At 42.0% G+C, this 23,518-nt stretch overlaps 1 protein-coding gene across 3 annotated transcripts in view; it reads left to right on the plus strand.

The window, feature by feature from the left end:
- Positions 1–23,518, plus strand: part of NKAIN4 (sodium/potassium transporting ATPase interacting 4) — a 125,860-nt gene that overhangs the window by 56,416 nt on the left and 45,926 nt on the right. For all 3 annotated transcript variants that reach the window (XM_042465264.1, XM_042465266.1, XM_042465265.1), the window contains exon 4: positions 18,148–18,345. In XM_042465264.1, coding sequence (XP_042321198.1) covers positions 18,148–18,345 — 198 coding nt within the window. The remainder of the gene's footprint in view (positions 1–18,147; positions 18,346–23,518) is intronic.

Genomic DNA, 23,518 nt, shown 5'->3' on the forward strand with positions numbered 1-23,518 from the left:
AACAAAGGGACAGGAGTCCTCTTCCTTATTTCATCTGGAAACCCTGGGTATCCTTTCAAACAAGTAACAGGGTCAGAATCTGAGATTCAGCAGACATTTGCCCAAAGTAGAGAGACAGAAGATAGGGTATGGTATGCAAACAAAAACAAAATAAACAGCTTCATTTATATACCGCTTCATACTGAACTAACAGTGTCTAAGTGGTTTGTAAGCTAATTGCCCCCAACAATCTGGGTACTCAACTTTGGAATGGTACGCAACTTCGAGTTCGCTATATATTGTTGGATTGCAACTCTCATCTATTCTAGCCAGCATATCCAATGAGAAGAACTCATGAGAGTTACAGTCCTATGATATTAGAAAGGCCACAAGCTTCTCCTATGTTATTTTGAGGAGATAGAAGGGGGAGTCTAGGGAAAGGGGCTTCAGTTGGTGACTTGGGAGCTCACAGAGTCAGATGGAAACAGGAAATTTGGAATTCCTATTTTGGACATCACCTATGGCCTTTCTGTAAACACTGACATCTGATATGAATAGTGAAAAAGGAGGAAAATCATGGAAATTAATTGGAGGATTCTGGGAGTTAGAGTGTGGCAGAAATACTCTTGCAGCAATAGTAAATAAAAAAGGACCTGAAAGGTGAGAAACAGTAGGGGGATGTGATACTCTTCTTTGCTTTGATAGCATCTGAAGCCCAACTGAGATACGTATTACAGGATCTTGAAGGTGAAGATAACACAGAAGCCACCTCAAAGTTATCTGCAGGCTCAGGTCCAAAACACACTGCAGAAATATAAGTCATACTACATGAATATAAGTCTCCAAGACCAGATGACCTACATCCAAGGGTATAAAAAGAGCTGGCAAATGTAATATCGGAGCCATTGGCAATAATCTTTGAGAACTCTTGGAGAACAGGAGAAGTCCCAGCAGACTGGAGGAGGGCAAACGTTGTCCCCATCTTCAAAAAGGGGGAAAAAGAGGATCCCAACAATTATCATCCAGTTAGTCTGACATCAATACCAGGAAAGATTCTGGAGCAGATAATTAAACAGAGAGTCTGTGAACATCTAGAAGGCAATGCTCTAATCACAAAAAGTCAACACGGGTTTCAGAGAAAGAAGTCATGCCAGACAAATCTAATCTCTTTCTTTGATAAAATTACCAATTACTTGGTAGATGAAGGGAATGCTGTGGATATAATATATCTTGATTTCAGTAAGGCCTTTGACAATGTTTCCCATGACATTCTTGCAAACAAGCTTGTAAAATGTGGGCTAGACAAAGTAACTGTTACATGGATTTGTAACTGGTTGACTGGCCAAACCCAAAAGTGCTCAATAATGGCTCCTTTTCATCCTGGAGGGAAGTGACCAGTGGGGTCCCACACGGCTCTGTCCTGGGCCCAGTGCTATTCAACTTCTTTATCAATGACTTGGATGACAGAATTGGGGGCATACTTAACAAATTTGCAGATGACACCAAACTAGGAGGAGTAGCTAATACCCCAGAGGACAGGATCAAAATGACCTTAATAGATTAGAAAGCTGGGCCAAAGCTAACAAGATGAATTTCAACACGGAGAAATGTAAGGTACTGCACTTAGGGTGGAAAAATAAAATGCACAGATATAGGATCGGAGACACCTGGCTGAACGGGACTACATGTGAAAGGGATCTAGGAGTCCAAGTAGACCACAAGTTGAACATGAGTCAACAGTGCAATGCTGCAGCTAGCAAGGCAAATGCAATTTTAGGCTGCATCAATAGAAGTATAGTGTCTAGATCAAGGGAAGTAATAGTGCCACTCTATTCTGCTCTGGTCAGGCCGCACCTGGAATATTGTGTCCAGTTCTGGGCACCACAATTTAAGAAGTATGTGGAGAAACTGGAGCATGTCCAAAGGAGGGCAACTAAAATGGTGAAGGGTATGGAAACCATACCCTATGAGGAACGACTTATGTTTAGTCTGGAGAAGAGAAGGTTAAGAGGTGATATGATAGCCCTGTATAAATATTTGAAGGGATGTCATATTGCGGAGAGAGCAAGCTTGTTTTCTGCTGCTCCAGAGAATGGAACCCGGAACAATGGATGCAAGCTACGGGAAAAGAGATTCTACCTCAACATTAGGAGGAACAGTAGGAGCTGTTCACAGTGGAATGTGGTGGAGTCTCCTTCCTTAGAGGTTTTTAAACAAAGGCTGGATGGCCATCTGTCAGGATGCTTTGACTGAGAGTTCCTGCATGGCAGGGTGTTGAATTGGATGGCCCTTTTGATCTCTTCCAACTCTATGGTTCTATGAAATAATCCAGTTTGAGACTGCTTTAACTGCCCTGGCTCAATGCTAGGAAATTCTGGGGAGTGTAGATTTGTGAGACATTTAGCCTTCTCTATTAGAGAGCTCTAATGCCACAATAAACTACAGTTCCCAGGACTTCAGTCTCTGAAACCCATTTTCAACACTCAGAGAAAGCACATTGTACAACCTTCTGTATTAATACCAAAGTTTATTTGTTATAAAGTCTGAATAGTTGGCTTATTTCATGGCCCAAAACTTTTCTGGTCCCTGTCTAGCTACACCAGGGGTAGGCAACCTTTTTGAGCCGGGGGCCGGGTTGCTGTCCCTCAGACAACTGGGGGGCTGAAGCCAAAAAATAAATAATTAAATAATTTTTAAAAAATTACATAAATAAATAAACCGGGACAAATGTGGGACAAAATTTTCAAATGGAGGACACTTTTTTTAAAAAATGGAGGACATGCAAAAAAATTTGCTGATTTTTAAAAAATGTTAATATAAATGCATGTTTCGGAGGCTTCTATAGACAATTGCCCCCCTTGCCTGCTGCTTGCCCCCCTTGCCCGCCTCCTCCTGATAGGCCAAAGGCCCCACTCCCTCACGCAAGAAGCCAAAGGCTCCAGTGGCAATTGGCGGCAGGACCGGGCTGGGGCCGCATCCGGCCTGTGGGCTGCAGGTTGCCTACCCCTAAGCTACACCATACTGCTCCTTCTCTTGAATTCTAACCCCAGGCAAAGGTGGGTGCTAGAACGTGCATAAAGTGTACCATTATGCTGATTAACATGGGTCATAAAGTGACAGGGAGCATCTCTGTAGAAATCAAGCCATAGCCTTCTCAAACCAATGGGAGATAGTCTGGGTGGGTTTATCCTCTTTTACTCCTACAACTGCCTGGCACTTTTCTATTGGAGTTATTTTAGTTCAAGAGTTTTCTCATTGCCTCTCCAACTTGTTTGCATTGTCTTCAAAAGGACAGGATGGCATTTGAAAGTGTTCCTTAGCTCACCCTGTTATTTCTGGCACGGTTTCTGTTCTTCAAAAAAGAAGATGAAAAATTACACTATATAGAACTGGAGAAGGTGCAGAAAGGGCAACCAAAATGATCAGGAGAGTGAAGCAACTCCCTTACAGGGAAAGATTACAGTGTTTGGGGCTGTTTAGCATAGAAAGACAAAAAAGGTCAAATAAAGGGAGACATGATAGAAATGTATAAATTATGGTGCAAGTAGTTAAGGAAAAAAGAAAATCTCTCTCTCTCTCTCTCTCTCCCTCCCTCCCTCCCTCTTATAATGTTAGAATTTAGGATCATCTCCTGAAACTGAAGCTGAATGTTTAAGATTGAGACCAGATAAAAAGAGGTACTTACATGTCCAAGGGCAAGGTCAGGAAATTCTTCCTAATGTTTAGGTTGAATCTCTTTTCCTATCGTTTGAATCCATTGCTCTGTGTCCTGGTCTCTGGAGCAGCAGAAAACAAGCTTGCTCCATCCTCACTATGACATCCCTTAAAATATTTCAGCATGGCTCTTATGTCACCCCTTAATCCTCACTTCAGGCTAAACGTATCCAGCTCCCCAAGTTGCTCTTTATAGGACATGGTTTCCAGAGCTTTCACCATTTTGGTTATCTTCCTCTGGACAAGATCCAATTTGTCAACATCTTTCCTAAATTGTGGTGTCCAGGACTGGACACTTTGTTTCTCCCTCTCATTTAACTCATCCTCCTGGCCAGCCTTTCCAAGGCAGGCTGTCACAGCAACACTTTCCCCAGCTGAGGCCAAATGTCAGATTATTTGTCATCTCTCATCTTTGGCCTTGCTGGCTCTACTGAATCCTCTTGCCTGACACAGATGGTGTTGTAGTCTCTCCAGTTCCCCTTGGATGCATGGGCGAATTCTGTTCTGCTCAGTTCCACCAGCTTCTTACACATGGTAATAAATGGGGGTTGCTGGTGGTTGTCATGCTAGTAGGATTATGAATCTGTTTTGACCTTCAGTCCCAATATTAAAAGGGGCCATCCCAGTTGCTGAACCTATTCTGATGCTAGGAATCAGCACTGTGGATGTCTCCATTGAATCAGAGCAGATACACTGCCCCACTGAGATGGAAACCATTGCCTGTCATGGAAAGGACATATCTTTTGAAGCTACTAGGTTTCTCTAAGGCAGCCTTTCTCAAATAGTGGGGCGGGCCCCCCAGGGGGGGCGCGAGGCTCTGTTATGCAGAGGTGTACTTATAACAATTTTATAGACAAATGATACTATTTACAGTCGCGCGGGGGGCGCGAAATGTTTTCTTCTTCCTAGGGGGGCATGACAGAAAATAATTGAGAAGCACTGCTCTAAGGGGACATCTGGGTGAGGTCCCTTAGACTCCTTTAATCCAGTTCCCTCTGCTTTCACCATCACATAACAACATCACACAGTCCTACACACAAGCCATTTTTTTTCAGAGTCTGGTGACAGAGTTTAATTCAAACACCTTTGTATGTCTGTGGCACCATCAATACTCACCACCTAGAAAACTTTTAAGGAAGAATAAAAGTAATTCCCTTGCCAACTCCCACAAGACTCCGCTGCTCAACATATGCCGCCGAGAGATAAAAAATGACAGCCTCCACTTTTAGGTTGATAATAAATTTTCTCGCCTGAAAACATACAAAATTATTCAACCATCAAGCTCTCATGGGGTTTGCCTTATTGGACTCAATTCATTCAGTGGGCTATTACCATGGCTTTCTCTGATAACTAATGGAAGAGAAGAAAGAAGTGAGTGAGTGTAGAAGCCCAGCTGTCTCTCTGCAACTCTTAGACTTAACCAAGAGAAAGAGAGAGAGATTTGAATAGCGATTTGCAGGGTTGGAGGGGGATGTCTGCTAATTCCCTGCAAGTCAATCAGAAAAGACACAGATAATTCAACCTTCACAATCATTTTCTTACCCTAAAGATATGTATTTTCAATCTGCTACGTGACATTTTTTAAAAGAAAAAAAACACACATTTGCAGGTTGTTGTCTCTGAGATATCAAGGTCAAGATTGAAATGAAGGGATGGAAATAGCAGATTTTTAATAAAATAAACATTAGAAAAAACTTTCTCACAGTGAGGGCTGTTTAACAGTGGAACTGCCTTTGTTAGATTTTATTTATTTATTTATTTATTTATTTATTTATTTATTTATGTTATTTATACCCCGCCCTTCAGCCCTAATGGCTCTCAGAGTGGCTTACAATTATTATTTTTAATGAGACGGTTCCCTGCCCTCAGGCTTACAATCTAAAAGACACGAAACAAAAGGAGAAGGGAATGGTGGTGGGGAAGGGGATGAGCTCCAGTGGTTCTTCTCTCCCTCTGAGGCCTGGACCAAGGCAGATGGACTGGAGGGAGGGCTCTTCTTCTTCAGATTAGCCCTGGTGGAGCTGGGCCTGCCTGTTCACTCCCTCACAGGCTGAAGGATGACAGTTATCATGGAGGGAGGGCTCTCTTTCTTCAGGCTAGCCCTGATGGAGCTGGGCCTGCTTATTCACTTCATTTAAGGAAAAGCTGGACAGCCATTCCTCAAGAATGCTATGCTTGCATGCTTTGTTACAGACCTTGCATTGAAGAGTTGGTTGGACTAAATGAGCTATATGGTACTTTTCATTTCTACAGTATCAGTACTACTTAGTTGGTTCCCTCAAAGACCTGGCTTAGTGTAAAATTCAGTTGTATAATGTCACACAAAGGTAAAGCTTGGGAAATGTAACTTTTTGGACTGCAGCCCCCCCCCCTCCTATTTGCAATTGAGTACTAAAGTTAAGATTTTGTAGCTTAGTGGTTAAGATGCCAGTTCTGACGATCAGAATATTGGAAGGTTGGCAGTTCGAGGCCCAAGTACTGAATGATGGGGTGAGCTCCCATAACTAGTCCCAGCTTCTGTCAATCTAGCAGTTTGAAAGCATGCAAGTGCAAGTAGATAACTAAGTGCCACTTCTCAGTGGGAAGGTAACAGCATTTGGTGCAGTCAAGCTGGCCACATGACCTCCAGAGCAGTCCTTGGACAACACTGACTCTTCAGCTTAGAAACGGAGATGAGCACCACTCCCTACAGTCGGTTACAACTAGACATTCATGTATACCTTTACTAAAGTCTGAATCGTCTAAGCTACAGTATTCCCCATGTGAAGGAAGTGAATAAAAAGAAAATCAACTCATTTGAGATGTGGTGTTGGAGAAGAGTGCTGAGGATACCATAGACAGCCATAAAGACAAACGAATGGGTCCTTGAAGAGATCACGCCTGAAATCTCCCTGGAAGCCAATATGATCAAACTGAGGCTGTCATACTTTGGCCAAAATATGAGAAGGCAAGACTCATTAGGAAAGACAGTAATGCTGAGGAAAGTGGAGGGTAGTAGAAAAAGTGGAAGATCACATGCCAGATGGATAGACTCAACCAGTGAGGTCATGGGCATGAATCTACAAGACCTAAGGAGAGCAGTAGAAGATAGAGGGTCTTGGAGATGTCTCATCCATTGTCTCATGCATTGAGGTTGAGTCAAGGGCAGTCAACAGCAACAGTCCAAAAAAATCCCGAATACAACCAAATTCAGCACATTTCTGGGGGGATTCTAAAGGAAGAACATTCCTCCTTTTAGTGGAAGAACTGTGTCATATCCTCCAACTGTTCCATTTTGACAGGGATAGTCCTGCTCAAGCCTCCCGCTTTTTCAGCTACTTTTCTCTCAGTCTTTCTCTCCTTCTATTTCTCCCCTTGTTCTCAGCTTACTTCAGTTGCTACAAACTGATTTCAAAGTGCAATTTCTATTCTACTAAATCAGCTGCAGGTCAGGAGGAGGGTGGGGGTCTTGCCCTTCCCAGTAGGCTCAGGCAAAAGTAAACTGCTGCAACCTCTCCTAGCTTGTGTGTTCTTTCTTTTTCTTTCTTTTTCTTTTATGTTTGCCATCCTGACCATACTTTCATCTTGTTTAGCCATACATGCAAAATTTTGGAGGGTATAGTAAAATCATACAATAAAAGATGTGAATACTGAATCAGAATCATCAAAACCAATCAGATTCAAAGTCACATTATTGGAGGATGAAGCTACCAATGGCTACTTTTCACAATAACTGTATAATATCTCCAGTATTAGAGGCAGCATGATTCTGTATACCAGTTTCAGGGGAGTATGAGTAGGAGAGTGCAGTAGGACTCAATTCTTGCTTGTAGTCTTCCCAGAGACATCTGGTGGACCATGGGAACAAGATACTGGACTAGTCAGGCATTTTGTGTGATCCAGCAGACACCATATTATGTTGTTAAGCTTATATAAATGCTTTGAAATTAGGACACAAAAGATCCAGGCTTGGAATTATTCAATTATTATTTGCTATTTGATTTTTTAAATTTGTTGTCTGTTTTATTGAACCCTTTCCTGTATTGTTATGTATTATTTATATGTGTTATGCCATTATTTCTTAGATTGCATGCCGTGGGCAGGTTTACTCTTATCTAATTTATTGTTTATATGTACAGCACTGTGCAAATCTACAGTGCTATATAAATGAAGAAGAAGAAGAAGAAGAAGAAGAAGAAGAAGAAGAAGAAGAAGAAGAAGAAGAAGCAGCAGCAGCAGCAGCAGCTGTACTTGCACTAGACTTTCTCTAGGATGTCACTTTAACATGCAGTTGTTAGGCAAAGTGTTAAAACTGGAAGGCTTTGCATGGAACAACCTTGTTGAATGCACTGTTTAAATAATTATAATATCCCTGTACTGTTGTTTCAGCGCATGCATGCATTCACCTTTGATGGAGTAGATTCTATCTTGACCCACGAAAGCTTCTGTAACAATAACTGTGTGAATCTTTGAGGTCCTATCAGACTTCCTCGTTGTTGTTTTGCAGCAACAGACTCACCATGAAGTTACTCATCTGGAAATTGTCTACAAATCTTTATGTTAGTTTTCTGAACCTTGCTCAACAGGCAGAATGGGTTTAGCTCAGCAGAGGCTGTATTTTAATCTGTTTTCCAGCACTAACTAGCCCTTTCATGCTGAGAGATAAGCAACTGAGATTTATAAAGCCATTCTCCAGTCCTGAGGTCTTTCTCTCTGTGTGTCTGTTAAAGGTTTGTGGCTCTCACCTTCCTTATTTGGTCTCAGTTTTGAAAGAGAAAATAAAACAGTGGTTGAAAAGTGGAAGCAGGTCAGGACCAGTTTACAACATGCTGAGATCATAAGAAACAACAAATATGAGAGGCCCCATACCGGTACTAAACAACAAACAAACTCACAAGCCTTTTTTGTCTTCTTCTTCTTCTTCTTCTTCTTCTTCTTCTTCTTCTTCTTCTTCTTCTTCTTCTTCTTCTTCTTCCTTCTAGTCATTTTCCAACTTATGGTGACCCTAAGGCAAACATATTACAGGGTTTCTTGGAAAGATTTGTTCAAAGTGAGTTTCCCTTTGCCTTCCTCTGAGATTGAGAGTGTTCCCTTGGCCAAGTGGGAATTTGAACTCTGGTCTCCAGAGTCCTAGTCCAATGCTCAAACTACTACACCACACTGGATATTTTGCCCACTTTTTCAAAGAGTGTTTCAGCTGGACTTTTCCTCCACTGTGTCATACCACCTGAGCATCCCAGCTATGCAAATCTGAACACAATTCTGCTGTTTTTAGTCCATCACACCAGCATCAATGGCATACCCTCTAACATGTGACCGAGCAATATCAGCATGTGATTACAATGGCAATGGTTATTAATGGGGAAGAACATGCAAGCTAGGAGAGGTTGCAGCAGTTAGCTTTTGTCTGAATCTCTGGGCAGAGCAAGATTCTGCCTCCTTCTCCTCTTTGCACTGCTGAATTACTTAATTAAAACTACTTGTGGACTTTGAACTCAGTTTGCAGCAACTGATGAAAGCTGAGGGAAAAGGGGGAAAGCAGGAGGAGGATTAATTAAAAGATGATGAATCAGGACTGTTCTGCCAAATTGGAGAGTATGCTTGCAGTATGTGGGTATCTCAATTTATAGAACACATCTTATGATGATATGGTTCCTATATGACAAAAGCTCCCTGCGTGAAGAATAAGATTCAAAGGCCTCGGGGACTGATACGGAGTTGGGTTGGGAAAACCGCTTTGCAACCCCACTCCACCCCTGTGCTGCTGGCTTCCACTATTGCATCCTGTTTTGTAATGGCTGCTGTAGACTCCAGGAGATCTGTCTGTCCACCTCCATCCTCCCTGACTAAAATATTCTCAAATCAGCATTAGGGTTCAGTAGACTGGAACAGGCATCAAAAGAAAATACTTAGTTGCCTCAGTATTCACTACCTCAGGCATCACCAAATGTAGTACTACTGGATTGCTTCTTTGTGGCCTTTGCTATCTTGCTGAAAATCTTTCCAGCATTCTCACTTCACCCTGAATGGTTGAAGCCACAGGACAGTTCCTTTCTATGTGAATTCACCATTGCTAGGAAAAAGTGATACAAATATCTTTCTTCTTCAGCTTTCTTTACATTCTTGGGTGTTTTTTTTTTTTAATTTTAACTCTTTTAGTTCTCTCCCTTTCTCTTTTTTGTCCTGTTAACCTCCCTACTTCCTGGCTAAACATCTCCTCCTTTCCTTCTGTTCTCTCTTTTGCCCTCCTCCTTGTCCACACCACAATTACTCTGTGCTCTTATCTTCTCCCTCATTCCTTAATCCCTCTTTTTGTCTTGTTCTTTTTATGCTTTCACCACAATCTCTGGCTAAACATCTCCACCTTCTCTTCTCACTCTCTTTTTCCTTCTTTCTTTCCCCATGTCTGATAGTTGTAATCATCTCCTTCCTTCCCTAGCACCCATCCCTGCTTTTGTTTTCTTCTTCCTCCTATTCAGTTCTCATGGCTATGTTTGTCTTCTCTCAGCTTCCCCATCCTTGTTTTTCTTTCATCCTCTTTCTTCTTATACCTTACTTCTCCTAGATACATTGAAACATCAGTCTGTCTACTCTTGGAAACATCAGACCAGATAACCTTAAGGCATGATTCAGCAGGGTTTTTCTTATATTCTTAAGTTAAAAGTCTTAATTAAGTGTTCAAATTGTAGTTTTATCTGACAGTCTAATGCAGAATTAGTTCTTAGATTCCCAGAAACCCCTGGGGAATCCTGGAGTCATTATCCACAAAAATAATTTCTCCAAGCTCTGTATAGAATTACAGCATCCCTCTCTAGAATGGTTCCTCCATGTGGAGGGAGGGAATTTGTGAAGATCTTCCTATTCATCAGTGTTCCAAGATCCCTTCCTTGCATTTAAATCAGCAATGGGAAGCATGTGGCCCTCCAGATGTTGTTGGTACTGCAATTGGTATTGCCCCTAGGCAGTATATGTTATATGGTGAGAGATAATGGGAGTATCAGCTAATAACACCTGGAGAGGCACATATCCTGCACCTCTTATTTAAATAAATGCTGAGACCCTGCATTTGAAATCCACATGCTGATCAAGTGTATCTCTGGATTAAGGATTTTGTATCTGAACAATCTAAAAAGAAAGAAACCTAAGGTGGGAATATTGCAGTGGGAGTTTGAGGGTGGTTCCTGTGGTCTCCTAGCTAATGTGCTGTTTGTTGACTGAGGTCAATAGACTACACTGGTACCCCGGGATACGAATGCGCCGCGTTACGAAATTTCCGGGTTACGAAAAAAATCCATTAAAAAAAACTGTTCCGGGTTACGAAGGTTATTTCGGGTTACGAATTTTTTTTTGGTGCTTTTCGGCGCTTTTTCGCACCAAATCGCGGCTTTCGCTTTTAGCGCCTATGGGGCTTCGGCTTGCGAATGCTTTTCGGGTTACGAATGGCGCCGCGGAACGAATTAATTTCGTAACCCGGGGGAGCCCTGTATTTGCTTTGAGTGCTTTCTCCTATTACCTTCTGTCAGTATAGGTATCTCTGGAGTGTTGACAGCAAAAGATGCCAATCAAAAAAAGATATGAAACTCAGGATACTGAGGGGGGGAAAACTCATACCAGAAATCTACTTGTAATATTTCATAGGATAGTGGCAGGTTGAAAGCAGTAAGTTTTTGAATACTGCAAAATTGTTTAAACTGTTTAAAATATTTCTGCACTTTGTATGCATCAGATGATTCCCAACAGTGATGGCAAAATATAGTCAATTATAAATGCCTATTGTTTTGTTGTTGTCAACTGCCTTCAAGTCAATGGGGACTAATGGCGACCCTGTGAATGAGAGACCTTCAAGTCACCCTATCCTCAACTGCCCTGCTCAGCTCCTGCAGATTCATGGCTATGGTTTCTTTGACTAAGTCTATCCATTTGGAATGCAGTCTTCCTCTTTTCCTGTTGCCCTCCATTTTACCAAGGGTAGAATCATGGAACTGAAAGAGACCACAAGGGCCATCCAGTTCAACCCCCTGCCATGCAGTCAAAGCACGCCCTACAGATGGCCATCCAGCCTCTGTTTAAAAATGTCCAAAGACAGAGACACTCCAAGGTAGCATATTCCGCTGGTGAACAGCTCTTATTGTCAGAAAGTTCTTCCTAATGTTTAGGTGAAATCTCTTTTCTTGTATCTTGAATCCATTGCTTAGTGTCCTAGTCTCTGGAGCAGCAGAAAATAAGCTTGCTCCATCTTCAATCTGACATATATTTCAACATGGCTATCATGCCACCTCTTAATCTTCTCTAGGTTAAACATATACAGCTCCCTAAACCACTCCTCATAGGATATGGTTTTCAAATCTTTCACCATTTTGGTTGCTCTCCTTTGGAAAAACTCCAGCTTGTTTCTTGAATTGTGGTGCCCAGAACGGGATACAATATTCCAGGTGAGGTCTAACCAAAGCAGAATAGAGTGGTATATCATTTCCCTCAATCTAGACACTATACTCCTATCATTGGCTTTCTTAGTTGCTGCATCACATTGTTGACTCATGTTCACCCTGCGGTCCACTAACAGGCTGTACAGGCTGGCGTGATGCCTTGCGCCCCACCGCATGGCAGGTGGTGTCACAGCGCTCCTCTGGCACTGAGTCCAGATGATGCAGCAGCAAAGGAGTGCAGAAAAGCTGTGGTGCTGGTAGCTATGGCACCCTTCTTGCGGTGCAGAAAGGAGCCACTTTTTGCGGCTCCTTTTTGTACCATGGAAAGTCCAGGTTGGGGCTGCAGGGTGCGGTTGCCACGGCCCCAATCTAGTGAAGAAAAAGGGGCTGCAGGCCACCCCATAGGGGCAGTCTGTCAAGCCCCTAAGTCTCTTATATCATTTGTGCATATACAGCCATCAAGCCAGGTATCACCCATCTTATATCTGTGCATTTCATTTTTGCTACCCAGTTGTAGCATCTCCACATTTCTCCCTATTTTCCCTAGCGCAGTTTTCTAATATGTTAAGGTAATTTTGAGTTCTGATTCTGCCCTCTATGATATTGGTAACTTCTCCTAATTTACTATCATCTCAAATTTCATTATAGTCTTTTCTAGTGAAATTTTTCTTCTCATGACATGGCCATAATATCACATCCTCAGTTTAATCAGAATTGCTTCCAGGGAAAATTTAGGTCTGATTTGCTCTAGGACCCATCCACTGGTCTCTGTAGTGGTCCACAGTATTCTCAGAACTCTTTCCCAGCCCCATATCTGTTTTCCAGAACCACATCTCACATTGTTGATGTGAGTTGATTTTCTTCCTATTAGCTTTTTCATTGTTCCACTTTCTCAACCATGCATAGAAATGGGAAATATGATGGCGTGGACAATCTTAATTTTAGTATTTAATGTATATCTTTACACTTCACGATCTTGTCTCTTAGAGTGGCCCTTTGTAGTGCTAGTCTTCTTCTGATTTCTTGATTGTGGACTCCACTCTGATTGATGATTGAGCCCAAGTATGGCAAATCTTAAACTATTTCAATCATCTACTTTAAAATTATGTAGATCGTCAGCACTCATAATTTTTATTTTCTAGATGTTCAGCTGTGAACCTGCCTTCGCGCACTCTGTCTTTATCTTCTTCAATAATCTTTCCATATCTCTGATATTTTCTGCTAGTATTATGGTGTTATCTGCATATTTCAAATTGTTGATGTTCCTTCTTTCAGTTTTCATGTCTCTCTCCTCTGAGTCCACTCCTGCTTTACATATGATGTTGTCAGCATACAAATTAAATAGTTAGGTTGACAGAATACAGCCTTGCCTGACCCCCTTTCCAACTGGAAACCATTCAGTTTCTCCTGTCCTAATAGTACCTTCTTTTCTTGAGTACAGATTACCCATCAGAACTATCAAATGTTGTGGCACATCCATTTCTTTAAGAACAGTCCATAGTTTCTCATAATCTTAAGTACCACTCCATAAAAATCAATGCAATGAAGAGCAATGAGCCAACCTTCCCCAATTAGGTTTTCCTAGATGTGACAGAGAAACTACAGTTCTCACTATCTTCAGCCACCATGGCCAGTGATCAGGAATGATGAGAGTTGTAATCTGAGGAACCATGGAGCTAGACTGACTCTTCATCTGTTAGTACTCTCTTTATGGTTTGTACACACTCTATCATACACATACATACACTCTACATTGGAAGGGTGGTTCTGAGCTGCCATTTTAACTTTTCATAATGTGTTGGAGTGAAACTAAACTAAGGGCATTGTGGGAAATTAAAATGGCAGCTCAGAATCGACTATCCAGTATTAATCACAGCACCACTGTTGCAGCCACCTCTAACCCAATAACACCAAATAGGCTCACCAGGGTCCTTGTCAAACTTTGGGCTAATTCTCCCCCATGTTCAGCCTCAGGTGATGAATTCTGCACCTGCTGTAGTGGCATGGTGTGATTATTAAATTGACACACAGCTAGCTTAACAGTGTTCATCATCACATGTGTGTGTGTGTGTGTGTGTGTATACACCATTCTTTCTGTTGCAAAGCTTAAGAGAAATTCATGTTTTTGCTGGGAAACACCTTTGGAGATGTCAGCCTCTAAACTGATTAAGCTCCTTGGATTATGGCACATATTGTTTCTCAGGCCCAGAGTGATTGATACAGCTGCCACCGCCAATTGCAGAAGGATATCCATGGGTGGCATGAACAAAAGAGAAAGGAAGCGACAATAAAATGATTGCAGCTTTATCTTCAATATAGAAATAATCCAGCCAAGGTGCCTGTGGGATGTAAGATTTATCTGCAGCCTTAAGTGAAGAAAACTTTGGTTTCTTAAATGGTGGTGAGTTATGAGTTGTTAACAACACCCCATTATTCTAGTTAAACTCCATATCCTTTTGGAAGTTATTAGATACTGTGGTAAGAAGTTTTATCTCTTTCTCCCTATCTCCCCAAATCCCCTGAAGTTAAAGATGGAGGGCCTTTTCAGATTTTATGTACTGAGAGAATGGGATTTCTCATGGACAGAAAGATCTACAGATCCTCAGGATGGTGCAAGAAGAAGGGCTTATAGTGTTACCAGTCAAAAGGTATTGGCTAAGATCTACAGTGGGTTTGCATGATATAATCTCCACATGTAAAGTTATACATTAATTGTGGTACATAAGCCTTGTGTTCATTGATAAATTTGGCACAACTGAATCAAGAAACCAACAGTTCAACTGAATGCACAACCACATCTCCATGCACATTGTGCATCCAACTCTACTCCCGCAACCTTGAACCAAATATGGCCATTCTGCATTGCACAAAAATGTGCAACCATGTTCATAGGGGAACTTACGCAAGACTAAGGCCCCATACAGACAGGCCAAAATAAAGCTGCTTTGGGTCACTTTGGAGGTATGCTGTTTCAATGATGCATGTGTAGTAAGAGTCCGGAAGCTGTGCCAAAGCTGCACTCTAGTCCTTAGGACTGGATCGTGGCTTTGGCGCGGCTTCCAGACTCTTAGTACACATGCATCATTTAAACAGCATACCTCGAAAGTGACCTGAAGCAGCTTTATTTTGTCTTGTCTGTATGGGGCCTAAGGTATCAGTAGTATTCCAGCCATTAAGATGCAATCCTGTTGTTTGGTTGGTTAAAAAAGAAAAGATAGAAAAAGCAGTGGGCAAATGTGGGCGAGGCTTGTGCTCTGGCCTGCATTCTACCCGAGAGTCCTCCCAACTTGTTCCACGTGCAGTACAAACTTACAGACGCTGGGTGTGAATGCAATTAAACTTTACTCAAACTTCAACCGAAACAACACAAGTCCAAACAACCCTTGTCCCCAACTTCCCCACCAAGACTCTTCTCCCACGTCAGGCCCCTTCGGCATCTGGGGCTCCTTCTCTGGCCCAGCATGTGCTGTATTTCTCGAGGGGCTCACGCTCTGCCTTCTCCCAATCTGTGGGGGCCAGGGCTTGTTCCCAACGTTCCCCTTTTGGGTGCCAGGGTGCCTCCTTCTTTCTCTCTCCACTCACCCTCTTGTGGGTATCTAAAGTCTCCCTCTTCCTTGGGGTCCCGTAGCTGCACCTCGGTGTGTGGGCCCATTCTCAGCAGCCCATGTCGCCCCTGCAAGGATACTAGTCGGCCATCTCTCCGTGGGCTTCTGATGACCTTTCCTCTCCCTCTCCCAACCACCTCTCTGCAACCCACTCTTCCACGTCCTCCCTTCCTCCACGCGCTGGACTGTCCCTCTCCTCTTATACCTCCTCCCAGGGCCGCTTTCCCCACCCCTGGCTCCTCCCTGGGGCTTTCCTCCTTCATCTCTTCCATCTTCCTCATCTCGCTGCGATCAACCCTTTCCTCATCCTTCCCCACTTCACTACAGCAAAACCTTGGAGGCTTTCAAACTGAAGACAAAGTTTTTGTGGGCATAAAAAAGCCACATTCTCCATATTCTCCTTCTAAAACTAGCAGGAAGATGCTTTTTTCTGGGAGACTAGGCAAATGCCATTTCAACTTAGAAGGGAGCTCACAAGGTGACCTGGGAAATGGAGCTAGGTCATAGCGGTTGTCTTTCCTTAGCAAAGGGAAATTCATTATTATTAGAAAATGCTGCATCCTTTCCATTCTGTGTAGCTCCTGAACTGTCTCTCTTCTCATATGCCTGGTTCATAGTGCCCCAAATGGCACAATTGAAAGTATAAGACTGAGTGAAACAAATTCATAATGAGGGCAGGGCAAAGGACGGAATAGGTGCAATGCAATCAAAGCATCATCCAAGCTTCAGAGAGGGATGATTTGGAATTCTGGGGGAGCCTGTACATTAGGTAGCTATTGATCATGCTAGACATCAGTATCTTGGAGTAATTTGACCCAAGAAGTTAATTGTGATAGAGGTCAATAGAAGATCAAAACATGTAATACATCAGAATACCAAAGGGAATTAAAAGGAGAATTTATGGGGAATATTTAGTATTCACATCACAGAGGAAATTAAAGTGGATTGTTGAGGGTGGGATGGGGAAATCTTATAACTCCACTTGTGATTCTTTGGCTTTCATCAGTTTGGATGTTGTGTTTCTTTCTGTGTTTAGGGCACATCTATGTCCACAGGTATTTATTTTTTTTGGTAGTTTTGCAAAGCACTCTTGTACCATAGTTGTATCTGAGGTGGGTAGGGAAAGAGATTTTATTGCTACTTTAGCTGCATGGCCATTGTATACTCAACATATCCCACTTAACTCAGGTGGGGTGTGGAAAATAGGCAACACCAAATATCCCAAAATTGCTTAAAATACTGCAGTCATATCCCAGTATGGAAAAAATACTGACATTTCTTCAGCCAGGGGCTCTGTCAGCAATGATCTCCATCTGCCATTCACATACAGATGGAGCCAATGAAACCCCAAAGACTGGGATATTCCAGCAGATACACTTAACCTGCATTGTGATACCTTCACAGCTGGTGAAATTATGCCACAGTGTCCATAATCAATCAGCCTTAGTTGCTTGGGCAGTAGTGATTCCAGAATTGCATGTTTCCAGGTATTATAAGTGAATCAAAGAGGCCTCCTGCAGCACACTGAAAGCCTCTCTAGTCCAGCATTCTGTTCAGACTATGGTCAACCAGAGGTTTCCGTGGGAAGCCCATAATCAGTGGGACATGAGTGTAACTCCACCTTCAACTTCATTTTCTGCAGCAACTGGTATACTGAGACATATTGATACACAGAGGTGTGCTACCTCTGATACTGGAGATCATGCATGGCCATCCTGATTAGGAGCCATTGGTGACCCTAAACTCTATGAAATAATTAAACCCCTTTTAAAGTCATTCAAGCTAGCAACCATCTGTATCTCACTATAAATTGGCAGGGAATTCCACAATTTAACTACACAGTATGTGTAGAAGTCCTTTCTTTCATCTGTCTATAGTTCCTCTTAATGATCTGCCTTCTGTTGCCTATAATGATGTTTTTAAACTTTTTATATTGTGATGCTTTATCTGTATTTTATTGTTTCTTGTCTTGTAAGCCGCCTTGATCATGCAATTGGAAAGGCGGGATATAAATAAAAATTATTATTATTATTATTATTATCATCATCATCATCATCATCATCATCATCATCATCATCATCATTGTTTTGGAGCACACCACACAAAAGGAAACAAGAGAACTCAGGACCTCTCTGCATGGGCCAAATGAAATGGTCCTCTGGGTAGGGAGATTGGACAATGCATGGCCTAGTGTGATCAGACCAGACAACTGTCACTGCTGTGCTGTGTAGGGAGAGTGTCTTTTGCCCACCACTGCTACTGCACTACCAGCAAATTTACTAGTAGTGGGGAGGGAGATACGGGGACCTTCAGAAACAGGCAGGGTTACTACTTGTTGTCCAATGGGGTGTGTGAACTAGAGATTAAAGCCTGTGTGAAACTCAGTGAGGATTGGGTTTTTTATGCATTCATTACTCTGTGTTTCTCTTCTCCTTCCTCACCAGGACAGTGAGCTCTTGACCTTTAACATCTCTCGACATCAGTCCTGGTGGAGTGAAAATGGTCCAGGCTGTGTAAGGAAGGAAACTCCCATGATGGGCCTGAAGGGCTTGGACAGCCATTCATACGTCTCTGTGATTGGCTGTGCTTTGGAGTATCGCTACATTGAGGTCATGCACAGCGCGTTGCAGATTCTGGTGGCGGTGAGTATGATCTACCCTGAACCTTCAAGCTAAAGGCCATGTTTTGCTCATTTCATACTGATTGATGCTGTTTGTTAATGTTAATGTTAATTTGTATGCCCTGGCCTAGCGCCAACTAGATCTTCTGAACCTTTCCCAAAAGGTTTTCTGTCATTCAGCCCTTTGTCAAGGAAATGGAAAAGAAGGGAATGAGTATGAAATCCCTTTTTCTACTTCTCCTAAATCATGTCCAAGTTTGTTTTGTTTAAAAAGACTCTTTGTGACTTTATTATTTCATTTATTTAAAGTATTTATATCCTGCCCTATGTCTTAGATCAGGAGTTGGCAACCTACGGCCCGCGGGCTGCATGCGGTCCACCAAGGCCTAGGGACCGGCCCCAGCCCGACCCTGCCGCAGATTGCCGCCGGGGCCCTCTGGCCTCCAACAGAGGCGTGCGGGGGCCTCTGGCGTGGGGCAAGTGGCGGGCAAGGGGGGCAAGGAGGAGCAAGTGGGGGTAAGGGGAGCAAGTGGGGGCAAGGGAGAGCAAGGGGGGGCAATTGTCTATAGAAGCATCAGAAACATGCATTTATATTATCATTTTTTAAAAATTCAGCAGATTTTTTTGCGTGTCCTCCATTTTTTTAATTAAAAAAGTGTCCTCCATTTTAAATTTTTGTCCTACATTTGTCCTGGTTTATTTATTTATTTAATTTTTAAAAATAATTATTTAATTATTTATTTTGGCTTCGGCCCCCTGAGTTGTCTGAGGGACAGCAACCCGGCCCCCGGGTCAAAAAGGTTGCCTACCCCTGTCTTAGATTATGTATGGTCTTGCACAGAGCTTGGAAAAGTTATTGGGACTACCAGTCCCAAGAGTGTGGTCGAGTCTCCTTCTTTGGAGGTCTTTAAGCAGAGGATGGATTGACATCTGTTGGGGGTGTTTGATTGTGAGTTCCTGCATGGCAGGGGGATTGGACTGAATGGCCCTTGTGGTGTCTTCCTACTCTATAATCTATGATTCTATGATCCTCCAGTTACAATGTCCAGTGTTAAGTAGGAGATTCCAGTAGTTATAGCCAAATTTAAAAAATCAGCTTTTCCAAATTCTGCAGTTCTACTTCATTCTTCAGGATATGCATGCTGAACAACTATTTCTCCTTGTGATTCTCAATCCAGGGTGAAACAAGTTGCAGACTACTGTATTAAGATGATTCCTTGATATTATTTCTTGCTATTTCTATCACATTGACTTCAACGTATGGTCACCCTATGACTGAGAGATCTCCAAGAACCCTGGTCATCAGCTGCTCTACTTAGGTCTTGCAAACTCAGGGCTGTTCCTTCCTTGATTGAAACAATCCACTTTGTAATGCAGTCTGCCTCTTTTCCTGCTGTCTTCCACTTTGCCAAGCACCATTGTCTTTTGCAACAAGTCTTCTAAATTGCAGAAATGATGCAGTTTGACAACACTTTAACTTCCATGACACAATGCTGTGGTATTCTGGGATTTGTAGCTTGTTGTTGCACCAAAGCTCTCTAAATATCTCAAAAACTACAAATCCCAGAATTTCATAGTATTGACTTGTTTTCCAGACTCTTCACTATATTTGTGACTCTGTACCTATATATTTGTCTGTCTGTCTTTCTACCTTTCCAGCCAGCCAGCCAGCTATAGAAATTGGGACAATCATATACATTTCATTTTTTACTAGTAGATTTCAGATTTTTCTTGACATTATTTTAGTCCATCTGAAATAGCACAGCCTCCTCCCTCTGCAACACATCAAGCTGGGCCACTGATTTTGAGAAAGATACATCACACAAATACATATAAAACAAGACTTAGGCTGGCATATCAAAAGCGTTCTCTGATGATAGATAACAACAACAAAAACTTTAGAAATGAAGGAGACTGTGATTTAAATATTTATAGATGAGCGGCAGAGAGATGAAGTTGGAGGAGAGGAGAGAACCCAATTAGACAAAAGGCTGTGATTGTTTTCCCCAAGGATATGATAATAATACACCCCATCAGAAAAACAATACAATTATGATGCACTCCTGCTTTTGTTCCTGCAGACGCTAGCACTTTGCACAAGAGTTGCCATCAAATGTCCCTGTGCCTATGTTTATCCATACCCTCAATTATTTATTTTTTTCATTAACATGCTGCAGTAATTGCTACTGTCTGGTAATTGATTGTTTCTCATTTGCTGTGGAATTAACTGAAACAAAAAGACTGTTGTCCTCATAAATGACATTGGTGCATCTGCATTTTACAGCATCTTAGTGCTAAAAGCTGCAGTCTTTATATCTTCTTTGTGTTATTTCAGAGGTTCATCAAATACACTTGTTTATAAAATGTGGGTTGTTTTCTTTTTTAAAACAAAGAATAACATATGAGCACACCCAAGACTCCCTAAGTACATACCTCAATAGACCAATATAATATGTGTATCAGGAGTTCATAGTTATAGTGAGCGGCAGTCATGAGAGAACATTTTCTAGTGTAATGAATTCACCACCTAATCTGTGGTTGTGTTGTGATTGGCCATGTGAATATACACAGAGGAATATATAGCACTGTTTTCATACTGGGGAGAGAAGGAAAGTAGCCTCATGGTGTGATCTAAGGGTGTGTGTAATATCTGCCTTACTAAAGCGAAGCTGGTCTGGTTATGATCAATGTCTGTTTGGGAGATGAGCAAGGAACCCCATATTGGCTGTCTTGAGTTCTGCGATGGAAGAAAGGTGACATGTAAATGAAATGACATGAAATAAAGATGACCTGAAGGTCAGATATGTATGGAAGATAGGAAGAGAAAGAGATTGTGTTGGCCTGGGGGATTCTGGGATTAGTGTCCAAAAAAGTAACTCCCCAAGCACTAAGAAAGAAGTGGCTCATAGTCAAAGAGAAAGGATGGTATTGGTTTGGACTATCTTCTGACTCTCAACCATAACTCCTTTGGTCATAATGCACAATGTCTTATGCATTAATTTTGTCATAACTCACAATATCCTATGCATGCTATGGACTCATGAGAAGTATTGACTCCACGAATAAGTCTGGATTGTTAGATGTTTCCAGAAGACAGCCATGAGACCATTACTAAGTTGGAAATAAGGTGCTGAGAAATGTGGAGGTGATAAGATGGACTGACCTATTCCACAGCTCTTAGCCTTATGCTACAGCTGCTTCTGGTCACCACCTTTATAATTTGTGAGTCCTCCTCATATATCAGCATGCTGTGCTTGGCTGTAGTGTGCCATCTATCTTTTATTCTGTGGAAGGATGTGTATGTTTATGGAGAAGGGGATATAGGATTGTATAGAAAGCCTGATTTGCTGTTTCAATTCAGCGTGGACCTGCCATGAACATAAGATCTGCCAACAGTGCTAACAATGAGGTTGGTAGAGTTTCCAGCTTGCTGGAATTCAAAATACCAACGGTGAACCCTTAAGCAGACTTGGTCTAGTTTCTCTCATGGAACACTGCCTTCCATATGAATCCTTTGAAAGCTGGCCCATGACATTCTGCTGCCAGGGTGCAAAAGATAAGATGGTGGCTTATCACCCCATTCTAGGTGCAAAAGCTGGGTAAACTGCCAGTTGAATCAGAAGAAAAACCATTTATCGGGTACAAATATGCCTAAGCAGCAGAGAAAGAGCTGAGAAAGCACAAGCTTGGGAATGTTGGTCTTCTGGAACACATCTTCCAGGTTTCAGCATGGCCACATTCTCACAAGCTGATATGAAGAAGGAATGTGGGACAGGAGTGCACTGGGATTTGAAGAAACAAGAAAAATAAAGGAGTTTATCACACAAAGGAGATTGGGAGTTTATCCCATGAATATCTTGGAAAAATCCTGTAATTACACATAATGATTTCATACGATGTCACACAAAACCCACCATTAAAGTGGTCACAAAGAAGCACTAATGCACATCTTACTTTCGGGATTTCAGCGACAGTGCATTTCTGATGTCAGTTTATTTGTGAAATTGCGTGTGATAATCATTCGCGCAATTACTCACCATTTCCACTTCATGCTGGATGCTTTAAATGTGTTTTAATCTCTCTTTAATGCCAAAATCAGCCCCAGTGTAATAAACTCTAAAGACTGAGAATTTTCCAGGAGCTATCTCTCAGGGCAAATGACTCCTTTTATGGGTAGGGTTGCCAAACTGAAAACTGGAGAAAACTCCTGTACCTTCAGTGTTTGTATAGAAGAGAGGATTTCAGGAGATATTGCTTGTTATTTGGTTGTGTGACAAGCAATGCAGGCTGAAATGCCTTCTTCTCCACAACCATTAAAGGTATGAGAGCCCTCCGTCTTGAATGGTGTATGTCAGTGAAGTTGGGCTGGCTGAGATATTCATCTGAGAGGAAAAGGAACTCCTCCTCCAAAGATGTAAAGCAAGAAAAGCCTTTGAGGTCTGATTTTAATCAGATTCTGCTCAAAACCAGCCATTCAGGCCTTATACCATCATCGTCTCAGAGGGATAAAGCCAGCCTCATCTGTCTTCTTAATCTCATTTAAACATAAATTTAGTGGAAAGACAAACTAGTTATTTTGGGTGGTACATTATTGATCCTGCCTCTCTCAATAGTAAAAGACAGAGGGAAACATGAAGGTTATGACCTGTTTGTCTTCTTGGGGGCTGGTTTTCTGTGTGAGGGGAAAACCCAGAACTAATTATGAGATGTGTATGTATATCAAGGCCTTTTTAGCCCTGCGCATAAAAGTGGATTCATGCATTTCATCAAAGCACAGAAAGCATATGCGCTCTGCATGACCAGTAGGTTTCCTTCACATGTCTTTTCTTTGCTTTCTCATTTCCTCCATGAGACTGAGTCCAGTTCAGCCACCATTTCCCCTTCAGACATATTCAGGGCTGACTACCCAGCTGCGCCTCAAGAGATAATGAGAGCCAACCATCCTGAGGAGAAACAAAAGGCCTTCTGTTTTCTCCTGAGGGAATATCCAAATTGTAGTAGTTACTGTTGTAGTTATTGTGGTAATGGTAGCCAAAAAAATAAAAAATAAAAATGACAACTAGGAAATTTGCAGTGTCAGATTTTGAAAGATGGAAATTTTATTGTCAGGTAATGGGGAATTCAGAGGAATACCGTGTGGCATTCAGGTCTGGAATCAGATAGATATTTGAACAAGGCAGGGGTAGGTTTTTATT

The sequence above is a fragment of the Sceloporus undulatus genome, chromosome 4 (assembly GCF_019175285.1).
Source record: "Sceloporus undulatus isolate JIND9_A2432 ecotype Alabama chromosome 4, SceUnd_v1.1, whole genome shotgun sequence".
Classification (NCBI taxonomy): domain Eukaryota; kingdom Metazoa; phylum Chordata; class Lepidosauria; order Squamata; family Phrynosomatidae; genus Sceloporus; species Sceloporus undulatus.